General features: G+C 36.3%; 1 protein-coding gene across 2 annotated transcripts in view; it reads right to left on the reverse strand.

Annotated features, from left to right (window-relative positions):
* The window catches only part of SCP2 (sterol carrier protein 2), a 161,478-nt gene that overhangs the window by 42,981 nt on the left and 106,306 nt on the right, over positions 1-12,191 (reverse strand). For both annotated transcript variants that reach the window (XM_046660148.1, XM_046660150.1), the window contains exon 11: positions 5,554-5,661. In XM_046660148.1, coding sequence (XP_046516104.1) covers positions 5,554-5,661 — 108 coding nt within the window. The remainder of the gene's footprint in view (positions 1-5,553; positions 5,662-12,191) is intronic.

Here is a 12,191-nt window from a genome sequence, read left to right on the forward strand (position 1 = left end):
ATTCTATCACCGTGAAGCAGTTGGTCTGATAGAATAATGTAAAGGTCTTTTGAAGACTCTATAATGGTGCTAGCAATACTTTGCTGGGCTGGGGAAATATTCTCCAAAGTGTGGAACACACTCTCAATCAATGATGCTGTTTTTCAATAGCCAGGATACACAAATCTCCTGGGAATCAAGGATAAAAAAGAGAGTGGTTCCTCTCACCATTATCCATAATAATCCACTAGCAAAATTTTTACTTGCCAATCTAGAAGTCATAGATACAACAATGGTTCCACTGAACTGGAAGCAAGCAGAGACTGCCACCTGGCCACTTTGGGCTCCACATGACACTGAACGAACACGTTAAGAAGGGTTTTAAGTGACTGAGGTGATTGACTTGATTATCATGAGAATATTGGGTTGTTACTACATAATGAGGACAAAAAGGATTAGCCTGGAACTCAAAAGATGCTATGGGGTTCATCTTAGTACTCCCATGTCTTATAGTAACTTTAGTAAAAGTCTTTGCTAACTTTTACTACAACAACTGAAAGCAGCAGGACTGCTAAGGGCATAGACTATTCAGGAATGAAGGTTTGAGTCACACCACCAGGTAAGAAACTATGAATGAGGTGCTTACTAAGGGCAAAAGGAATATGGAATGGGTAGTGGACAAAAGAAATTATAAATACCAGCTATAAACTACCTAAAAGGTACAGAAATAAGGACTTCAATTGTGAGTGAATATAACAGAAAAAGGACTGAATAGTTTAATAGGACTATCTTCCTTGCTTTGACATTAATATATTTGTATATATTAAACAAGTTATTTTTGTTTTCCTCTCTCCCATTACCTAACATCTAACATAAACTTACATTAATAGAGATTAACTTTTTTCTAAATTTACACTATTTTTTAGAGCAGTTTTAGGTTCACAGCCAAATATAGCGGAAAGTACAAAGATTTCCCATATACTCCCTGCCCCACACATACGCATAGCTTCCCCCACTATCAATGTCATGTCCCGGAGTGGTACATTTGTTAGAAATGATGAACCTACACTGACATATCATTATTATCCAAAGTTCATAGTTTACATTAGAGTTTGCTCTTGGAGTTGTATACATTTGACAAATGTGTATGACATGTAGCCACCATTACAGTATGACCCAGAACAGTTTCACTGCCTTAAAAATCCTCTGTGCTCTACCTATTTACCCCTCCTTCTCCCCTAATCTCTGATCTTTTCACTGTTTCCATAGTTTTCCCTTTTCCAGAATGTCATACGTTGGAATGATACATTATGTAGCCTTTCCAGATTGGCTCCTTTCACTAAGTAATATGAATTTAAGTTTCCCCCATGTCTTTGCATCACTTGACAGCTAGGGAGGTTGTTTTGCGCTGAATAGTATTTCGTTGTCTGGATGTACCACCATTTATTTATCCATCCACCTACATGAAAGACATTTTGGTTGCCTCTGACTTTCGGCAATTATAAAGAAAGTTGCTAGAAACATCCAGGTGCAGGTTTTTGTGCGGATATGAGTCTTCAGGTCACTTGGGTAAATGCCAAGAAGTACAGCTGCCAGATTGTATGGTAGGAGGATGTTTCATTCTATAAGAAACCGACAACATTTGACATTTGGTTGGTCCAGTGCAATCATTCTGGATTTTGGACATTCTAATAGGTAGGTAGTGGTATTTCATTGTTGTTTTAGTTTACAATTACCTAATGACAAATAATGTTGAGGATCTTTCCACATGCTTATTTGTCATCTGTACATTTTCTTTGGTGAGGTGTCTGTTTGGGTCTTTTGCCATTTTTTAATCAGGTTGTTCATTTTTTTTTATTGTTTACTTTTAAGAGTTCTTTGTACATTTTAGATAACAGTCCTTTAGTAGATGTGTCTTTCACAAATATTTTCTCCCAGTCTGTGGCTTGTCTTCTCATTCTCTTGAACTTTTGTCTTTTTTATCCCTCTATCTCTCCATTACATATTTCCTTCTTTTGTGTTAAATAGGTATTTTCTAGTGTACCATTTTAATTCTTTGTCATTTCTTTTCCTATGTATTTTCTAGTTATTTTCTTAGTGGTTGCTCTAGGAATTAGAATTAACACCTTAACTTATAGCAATCTAGTTTGGAATAATACTGACAATTTCAATAGTATGCAAAAAAATTTCCTCCTATAAATGTGTTCCCCCCCTTCCTTTCTGTTTTTATTGTCATACAAATTATATCCGTATGCACTGCATGCCCATCAACTCAGATTATTGCTTTAGGCAGGTGTATTTTAAATCAGATAGGAGAGGGGAAAACTAACAAAAAATATACTGTCTTTTATATTTATCAATGTAGTTATATTTACCAGCACTATTAATTTCTTCATATGCTCTTTATTGCACTGTCTAGTGCTCTTTTATTTCAGTCTGAATGACCCTCTGTATAGAATTTCTTGTAGGGGAGGTCTGCTAGCGATAAATCGTCTCAGCTTTTATCTGGGAATGTCTTAATTTCTCCTTCATTTTTTAAGGATAGTTTTGCTGCATACAGAATTCCTGGTTGGCAGTTTCTTTCTTCACACGACCTCAATGGTTTCTGAAGAGCAATCAGCTGGTAAGTCTTACTGAGGATCCCTTGGACACGAGGAGCCGCTTCTTCGTTGTTGCTCTCAGTATTCTCTCTGTCTTTTCTTCCAACAGTTTGCTATGACGTGTCTAGGTGTAGAGCTCTTTGAGGTATTCCTCCTTAAAGTTTGTTGTACTTCTTGAATATGTATTTTTATGTTCTTTCCTCAAGTTTAAGGAGTTATCAGCCATTATTTCTTCAAAGATGCCCCTTTCTCTCCTCTCCTTCTGGGACTATCATTACGTATATATTGTTACTCTTGCTGGTGTCCCACAGGTCTCTGAGGCTCTGTTCATTTTTCTTCATTTTTTTTTTTGCTCTAACTCAGACTGGATAATCTCAATTGACTTATCATAAAGTTCACTGATTTTTTTCTTCTGCCTGTTCAAATCTGGTGTTGAGCCCCTCTAGTGAATTATTCGTTTCAGCTACGATACTTCTCAACTCCAGAACGTATTTGGTTCTTTTCTCTAATTTCCATCTAGTAATTGATATTCCCTATTTGGTGAAACATTGTTATACTTTCCTTTAAGTCTTCATATTTGGCTTCCTTCAGTTCTTTGAACATACTTAAATAGCTGATTTAAAGTCTTTGTCTAGTAAATCCAATGTTTGGGCTACTTCAGTTTCTACTGACTGCTTTTTTTCCTGTGTGGGCCATACCTTCTTGTTTCCTTGAATGTCTCCTAGTTTTTTGTTGAAAACTGGACATTTTCAATGATATAATGTGGCAACTCTAGAAATCAGTTTCTCCCCCTTTCCCGGACTTGTTTTTTGTTGTTGTTGTTGTTGATCTAGTGACTTTTCCAAACTAATTCTTTGTCACAATTGGCCACTGAGTTTTCTTCTCAGTTAGCTTAGTGGTCAGCTAATCACTAGACAGAGATTTCCTTAAATGCCTGGAACTAATAAACCTCCCAGTCTTTGCTGAGGTTCTGTGTGTGTGCTGGGGCACTCAGCCAGGCCGTTTACAACTCCACTGTAGCCTTTACTTTCTGCTTGTGCACAGCCCCAAGGTTAGGCAGACTAAGAGCTTAGGAACTTCTCGGTCTTTCTTGAGCATGCACACGGCCTTGGGCATGTGCACAGCCTTATGTATGTACTTGGTGTTCTAGATTTCCAGGAATATGTCAGATCTTTTCAAAGCCCCCAGTGAACACCTCATTCCTCAGCTCTTTCTTTTAAGTTTTTTGGCAGCTATGTTGTTGAACAGTTGTTGCTGACTGTTCTTGACAAAAGACTCTGAGGAAAATACTGTTTACACTGGGAAAGTTCTCAGTTAGGTTACGTAAAGACAAGTCTTTTGAGTAAAGTTTACCAGGGAACAACCAGACAGGTCAAATAATGACTATTTTCTGAGAAAGGGGCTTTGAAAGAGCTCCAACTCCATTCTGACTCCTCCATTGCCAGCAAGGCTGCTAGTTTTCACCATGATTGCTGGCTGTTGGTTTTCAAGACTACCATGGAGCTGGAGAAAACAGGGTGGTGTTAGAGCAAGCCAAAATGCCACAAAGCCTGCTGTACTTAGAGAGACTCAGCTGTTTGTTTATTGTTTTTAATAAATATTCTCCCAGACTACTGTAAACCTTTGGTTAATTTCCAAAGTTCTGAAAAAAGTTGATCTTGACAATTTTTGCAAATGTTTTTGGTACTTCTATAGAGAAGAACATCTTCAGATGTTGTTATTCTTGCCACTCCCAAGGACACCACTCTCATTCCCCTCATTTTTAGATTCCTTTGAAAGATATTAGATTTGTTTAAAGCAATAATAATAATAGTATATTGTGGGGTTTATAAAACATTTATAAGTACACATATTACAATAATAGCACAAAGGATAGAAGAAGGTACATGGAAATATGCTGTTGTAAAAATCTCTGTTTGAAGGTAGTTTGTGGTGAATTAAAGATGCATGTTGTAAATCCTACAGCAAAGACTAAAAAATAAGAAAAAGAAATAATTCAATAGAAGAGAGAAAATAAAATACTAAAAAATACCCAATTAATGAAATGATAGCATGAAGAAAAGAACCAAAGAACAGACAAGATAGAAAACAAATAACAAGGTGGCACATTATACTGCAATTATCTGTGTGTGTGTATCTGTCTACCTATCTCTCTCTAACTCTCTGTCTATCTATGTACGTCTATTTTCTCTACTAGATTATGATCTTACTAAATTTGAGTGATAAATGGAAATAAACCAAAGCTAATTCCTGTAATGAATACACTATTAATTCTAACTTCGCTATTTTGGAATTTGCGCGAATTTATAAATTTTAAAATTTATAAAATTTAAATTTTATACATATTTAATTTAAATATAAATTTTACCAAATTAATACATAATATGGAAAAAATACAAAACTCTCCTATCTACATAAAAATAAATCCCAGAATTTCAGTGCTAAGTTATTTTAGAAACTGCTTTGTACAATTTCTTCATTTTACAATTAAGGAAACTTTGAGTCAAAGTGATTAATTGGCTAATTGATAATTAATTAAAATAGTCACATGGCTAGTCAGAAGCAGAGTAAAATTTGTATTTCATAACTTCTACTCCACTTCTCTCAAGAGAAAAAAATTCCATGCAACACCAACCACATATAAAACCATATATAAATAATGTGCTCATTTCAAATGATTCTTATCTAGCTGGCCTAGCAAGATCTCTATTTGGAAACACCTTGTTAGTTGAGTTATATACCTATCTGAAAATAACCAAACTTTTAAAAATATATATTGTTGAATTTAGAGTTTCAACTAATTCAAATTCTCATCAATGAATCAAGATTATTTAAGTGTACTATACTTAAAGGAAAATCAAAATGGCGCTGACTACCAAGTTCAGAGAATACAATCTTTCCTTCAAATCAATGACTATTATCATTCATGCTTTTTATGTAACAAAACATTTATGAAATTTGCGTTTAACATTACCTGTAGCTCCTAGTGGGTGTCCCTTGGAAATCAACCCACCGCTAGGATTTATGACCCACTTTCCTCCATAAGTATTATCGCCTCTATCAACCAGTTTTCCACCTTGTCCTACAGAAGGAAAAATAATATCACAAATCTTAAAAATAACGTTTTTCTCTATCTTCCATATAGCCAAGAATTTCTTGGCGCAAACAGTTCTTAACAGCTCAAACTAAATTGATACAAACTGCCACAAATCAAATTGATACAAGCACTTCTAAAAGACAGGCAATAAATACTGAGTAATAAAGACTCATATTTGCAGAACATTTCCTGCATGAAACAAAGATCCTATTAGTTCCAAAGAGCTCTCTGGCTTCTAAAATTGCTACAAATATAATAGAGATCAGAGAACCAGAAGAAAAGAACTGAAAGGGATACAATAACTAAAATAATTATATCAGCTTTAAAAATTTGTAATTTTGCCAAAATGTATTCATTTCCATTTTCAACTGTACTGTTATACGCTATATAAATACTCTTAATAAACGGTGGGGGGGGGGAGGATGGAAGAAGGACAGGTGGGAAAAAAAAGCACTTTCATAAAATGAAGGGAAGTGGCTGAAAATACTGTTGAGCCATAAATGTAAGCTTAAAAGAAAATAAGTGTGGGGCCAGCCCTGGGGCCGAGTGGTTAAGTTCGTGCACTCTGCTTCAGCGGCCGAGGGTTTCGCCAGGTCAGATCCTGGGAGCGGACATGGCATGACTCATCAAGCCATGCTGAGGCAGCATCCCACATAGCAGAACTAGAAGGACCTACAACTAGAATATACAACTGTGTACTGGGGGGCTTTGGGGAGAAGAAGAAGAAAAAGAAAGAAAGAAAAAAGAAGAAGATTGGCAACACATTAGCTCAGGTGCCAATCTTAAAAAAAAAGAAGAAAAAAAGTGCATCACACGCTTGGCAGCTTCAACACTCCTCTCAATTCCCTGGTTATTCCTCCAGGTGGTTAAGATGTAAATAAAAATACATGCTTTGTATATTCTTTCAGGCGATATTTCTGATAATGAGAGAGAGAATCTCCAAATAATGGCAATAATGTTGGTGATGCCGTCAGAGGCAGCTAACAGCTTTTAAGCACTCACTCTGTGTCAGGCCTTGTTCTAATTATTTTACGTATATTTACATAATTTAATCCTCAACCCTATGAAGTAGGTACTATCATTCTCAATTTACACATGGGGAAACAGACATATAGATGTTAAATAACTAGCCCAAGGTAACAGCAGAGGCTCTAAAATTAATACTCATACATTTTACTGCCTTTGAAACCAAAGAGTTTCTCTTTTGGTAAAATGAAACACACCAATCACAGAATTTTAGATGACTAACACTTCTAATTTGACTTTAAATCTAGGTTGTAGATTAAAAACCATCCATTGAGGCTATTAACAAGACAAGAAATAAGAAGTGTTGGAGAGGATGTGGAGAAAAGGGAACCCTCATACACTACTGGTGGGAATGCAAACTGGTGCAGTCACTGTGGAAAACATTATGGAGATTTCTCAAAAAATTAAAAATAGAAATACCATATGATCCAGTTATTCCACTACTGGGTATTTATCCAAAGAATATGAAGTCAACAATTCAAAAAGATTTATGCACCCCTATGTTCACCGCAGCCTTATTCACAATAGCCAAGACATGGAAGCGACCCAAGTGCACATCAATGGATAAATGGATAAAGAAGAGGTGGTTTATATATACAATGGAACACTACTCAGCCATAAAAAAGACAAAATTGTGCTATTTGAGAGAACATGGATAGACCTTGAGGGTATTATGTTAAGCAAAGTAAGTAAGTCAGACAGAGAAAGACAAATACCATATCATTTCACTCATATATGGAAGATAAACAAACATAGATAAGGAGAACAGATTCGTGATTACTAGAGGAAAAGGGGGTGGCGGAGGGTGAAAGGGGTAAAGTGGCACATGCATACGGTGACGGATAATAACTAGACTATTCGTCTAGTAATAATGCAGTCTACACAGAAACTGAAATATAGTAATGTACACCCGAAATTTACACAATGTTAAAAGCCAATAAGACCTCAATAAAATTTAAAAAATAAAGTAGAAAAAAAAAAACTTCCATTGAGGCATTTTTTTAAATTTTTTGGTGTGTTTCTGACATAGCCCCTGACACGAGGTTCTCATCATAACAGTACTCTACCTGCTATTACTGCTCTCAAAACTGCTAAAATTGTTACTGTACCAAGTAATAGACTGAACACAAACCAACGCCAAGAAGTAAACAGCTTACTGCACGATTTTCTCCATAATATATACAATCCTATAAAATATCAAAAGATTCCACAGTGGGGCTGGCCCAGTGGCATAGTGGTTAAGTTTGCGTGCTCTACTTTGGAGGCCCAGGGCTCATGGGTTAGGATCCTGGGCGTGGACCTACACACTGCTCATCTAGCCATGCTATGGTGGCATCCTACATACAAAATAGAGGAAGACTGGCATAGATGTTAGCTCAGGGACAATCTTCCTCAAGCATAAAGAGGAAGACTGGCAACAGATGTTAGCTCAGGGACAATCTTCCTCACCAAAAAAAAAAAGATTCCCCAGGGATGTTACCTTAAACTCATCAACTAAAGATGATCCAGAGATAAAAGTACTGTAAATGACCATTCTCAAATACCACAGATACAAAAATAAATGTGAACACTTTTAGAAAGTAATTATTATGCGTATTGTTTGCCCAAAACTGCCCCGGGAAACAGGGGGCACCACAGTGAATGAAACAGACAAATATCCCTGTTCTCATGGAGTTTAATTTATTGGGGAGAGAAGCGTGAGGAAGAGACAGACAATAAGTAAGATAAGTAAAATATATAATATGTGATGAGTGGTGATAAGTGCCATGGAAAAAAGAAAGCAGGAAAGGGGGGATAGGAAGTGCTGGGACAAGGAAGACAGAGGTGAGGAGTTTTTTTTTAAACAAAGTAACTGGAGAAGGCTTCCACTGAGAAGGTGACACTTGGTCAAAGACCTGAAGGGAGTGAGGGAGTGAATCACATGGATATTTGGAACAAAGACCCTGAGCCAGGAGCAAGGCAAGAGTGTTTGAAGAAGGAGGCCAATGTGGTTGCAGGGAAGTAAAAGAGGCAGAGAGAAGAAGGAGAAGGGAGAGGCAGGAGAGTGGGGAGTAAAGAGGACAGATCACATCTCGCTTTTAATGCAACTGAGGTGAACAGAGGAATGACACTGATCTGCTGTATGCTTTCAACAAGACCATTAAAACTTCAGTATAGAGAACAGACTATAAGGAGAAGGCAGAAGCAGGGGGACCAGTTATGAGACTACTACAATAACGTAAGTGAGAACTGATGTGGATCAAGGCTGCCCCAGGGAGAGAAGCCCAAGGCATCCTGGCCTACATGCTGATCTACATGACCTGATACATATCTAAAGTTATACGACCACACAATAACCAGACCCACCTGCACTGATACCATTTTAATGACTTTTTACATCATCTTCCTTTGTCTAGTAAAAATAAGTCACATACCCATGCCTTACAAATTTAGCCCTAACCCTCAACACATTGCAGCTCTTCACTGCCCATGGGTCCTGTCCCCATGCTGCAGGCCTTCACTGCCCAGGAGTCCTGTCCCCATGCTATTCTCTGAATAAAACAGCACTACTGCCAGACCCTGTGAGTCCAAGAAGTCTTTCTTTTGACTCCTCGGCTCACTGAGCCCACATCAAGAATGATTATGGTCTGGACTAGGCTGGTAGTAACAAAAAATGGTAAGATGTGGTCATATTCTGGATCTATTTTGAAGGTAGAGTCCACAGCCAACAGGACTTACAGATGGATTCAATGGGGCCTGTGAGAAAAAGAGAGGAATCAGGAATAATCATACAGCTTCCAGTTTGAGTAAGTAGAGAATGGGGAAGGTTGAGGAAGGGGGAAGTTTGGGAAATATCAGGAGTTCAATTTGGACTTAGATTGGAGATGATAACGAGACATCCAAAAATAAACAAACAAACTGGAAAGTAGGGCAGGGCAGCTGGATATATGAATCTAGAGATGAGGGAAGCAATTTAAGCTAAGGATATAAATCTGAAGTTAATCACCATATACGTGATATTTAAAACCTTGAGAATGGGTTCCAGTTCTGCTAAGGCAGTATACATTCAATACAGCTCCTCTTTCCAACTGAAAACACTGGATAAAACACAAAAAACAACTACCCGAGGACTCTGAAAAGTAAACAAAAGCAGGGGGACTATGGAGGGATCTAAAGCTTAAAGAAGTCACTGCACAAAGCTGTACTTTGAACAACTTCAGCCAACAAATTTGACAAATGAAATGGACAAATCCTTTGGAAAAGATAACTTACCAAAATTGATACACACAGGACGAAACAAAATCTGAACAGCCCTATATCTATTAGCAAATTTTAATTTATCAAAAACTTTCCCCAGGGACTGGCCACATGGCCAAGTGTTTAAGTTAAGTGTGCTCCACCTTGGCAGCCCGGGGTTTCGCCGGTTCAGATCCAGGGCATGGACATGGCACCACTCGTCGGGCCATGTTGAGGTAGCATCCCACATGCCACAACTAGAAGGACCCACAACTAAAATATACAACTATGTACTGGGGGGGATTTGGGGAGGAAAAGAGCAATAAAAAAAGAAAAAAGAAGATTGACAACAGTTGTTAGCTCAGGTGCCAATCTTTAAAAAAAAAAATTAAAAAAAAAACTTTCCCCAAAAGAAAGTTTAAAGCCACTTGGTTACACTGGTAAATTTTATGAAACAGTCAAGGAAGAACTAACACTAATCTTACACAAACTTTTTCAGAAAATAGAGAATGAATGACCACTGCCCAATTTGTTTTATGAGACCAGTACAACTCTAATGCCAAAACCAGGAAAAGAAAACTACAGATAAATATCTGTCATGAATATATAAGCAAAAATCATTAACAAAATGCTAGCAAACTGAAGCTAGCAATATATTAAAAGGATAATATATCATGACCAAGTAGGGTTAATCCCAGAAATACAGGTTGGTTTAATATTCAAAACCAATCAATGTAATTCACCATGTCAACAGAATAAAGGAAAAAATCCATATGATCATTTTAATACATGTAGAAGAATTTTTAAAAATTCAACCCTCCTTGATAACAACAACAACAAAAAAACCTCTCAGCAAACTAGAAATACTAGGGAACTTTCTCAACATGATAAATGGCATCAACAAAAAACCTGCAGCTAATGTTATACTTCATTAAATTTTTATTTAATTAGGGGATTAAACTGCATCCCCTGAGATCAGGAACAAGGTAATGATGCCCACTTTCACTGCTTCTATTCATTATGGTGCTAGAGCTCACAGTCAATGCAATAAGGCAAAAAATAATAAAGAACAAGAAATCAGAAAGAAAGAGGTAAAAGTGTCATTGGCAGATGATATGACTTTATACAGAAAATCTCTAATACTCTGCAAAACTACTACTAGAATTACTAAATGAATTTAGCAAAGCCACAGGATACAATCTTTTTAATCAGCTGTATTCTTATATACTATCAGCAAGAAATTGCAAAATGAAGGTAAAAAAAATTTATGCCAAAAAACACAAAATATCTAGGAACAAACCTAACAAAAGACACCTAAGACTTATACTGAAAACTACAAAATTCTGAAAGAAGTTAAAGGAGAGCTAAATAAATGGAAACAAATACTATCTAATGAAACAGAAGACTGAATATTGTTAAGATGACAATTCTCTCTAAATGGATCTATAGATTCAATGAAATCCCAATGAAAATTCCAGCATATGTTTTTAATTGACAAACTAATTTTAATATGTATATGAAGATGCAAAAAAATCTAAAATAACCAAAATGGTTGTTAAAAAGAACAAAGTTAGAGAACTTATCCTCTCCGATTTCAAGGCTTTCTATACACCATAGTACAGTATAGTGTAATACAGTATAAGTACAGTAGCCAAGATAATTTGGTATTGGTGAAAAGAGAAACATGCAGATCAATGGAACAGAACAGAGTACAACAATGGACCCTCACATATATGGACAACTGATTTTTGAGAAAGGTGCCAAGGCAATTCAATGGGGAGAGAAAAGTCTTTTCAACAAATGGTACTGGATATGCGTATGGAAAAAAAGATTAGTATCAATCTTTATCTTACACCATACACAAAACTGACTCAAAATGGATCACATACTTACATGTAAAACCTAAAATTATAAATCTCCTAGAATAAAAATAGAAGTAAATCTTTATGACATTGGGGTAGGCAGAAGTTTCTTAGAATACAAAAAGCATGAACTATAAAAAATTGATAATTTCTACTTCATCAAAATTTTAAAAGTTTGTTTTTCAAATGACACTATTAATAAAACAAAAAGGCAAGCCACAGACTGGGAGAAAATGTTCACAGTATACACATATAAGACAAATTACAAAGTACCCAGAAAATATATATATAAATTTTTACAACATAATAAAGGAGACAAGTAACCCAATAATCAAAGGGCAAAAGATCTGAACAGACACTTCACAAAAGAAGACATATGGATGACCAATAAGCACATGAAAAGATGTTCAA

Source organism: Equus quagga, chromosome 5, assembly GCF_021613505.1.
Source record: "Equus quagga isolate Etosha38 chromosome 5, UCLA_HA_Equagga_1.0, whole genome shotgun sequence".
NCBI classification, from domain to species: domain Eukaryota; kingdom Metazoa; phylum Chordata; class Mammalia; order Perissodactyla; family Equidae; genus Equus; species Equus quagga.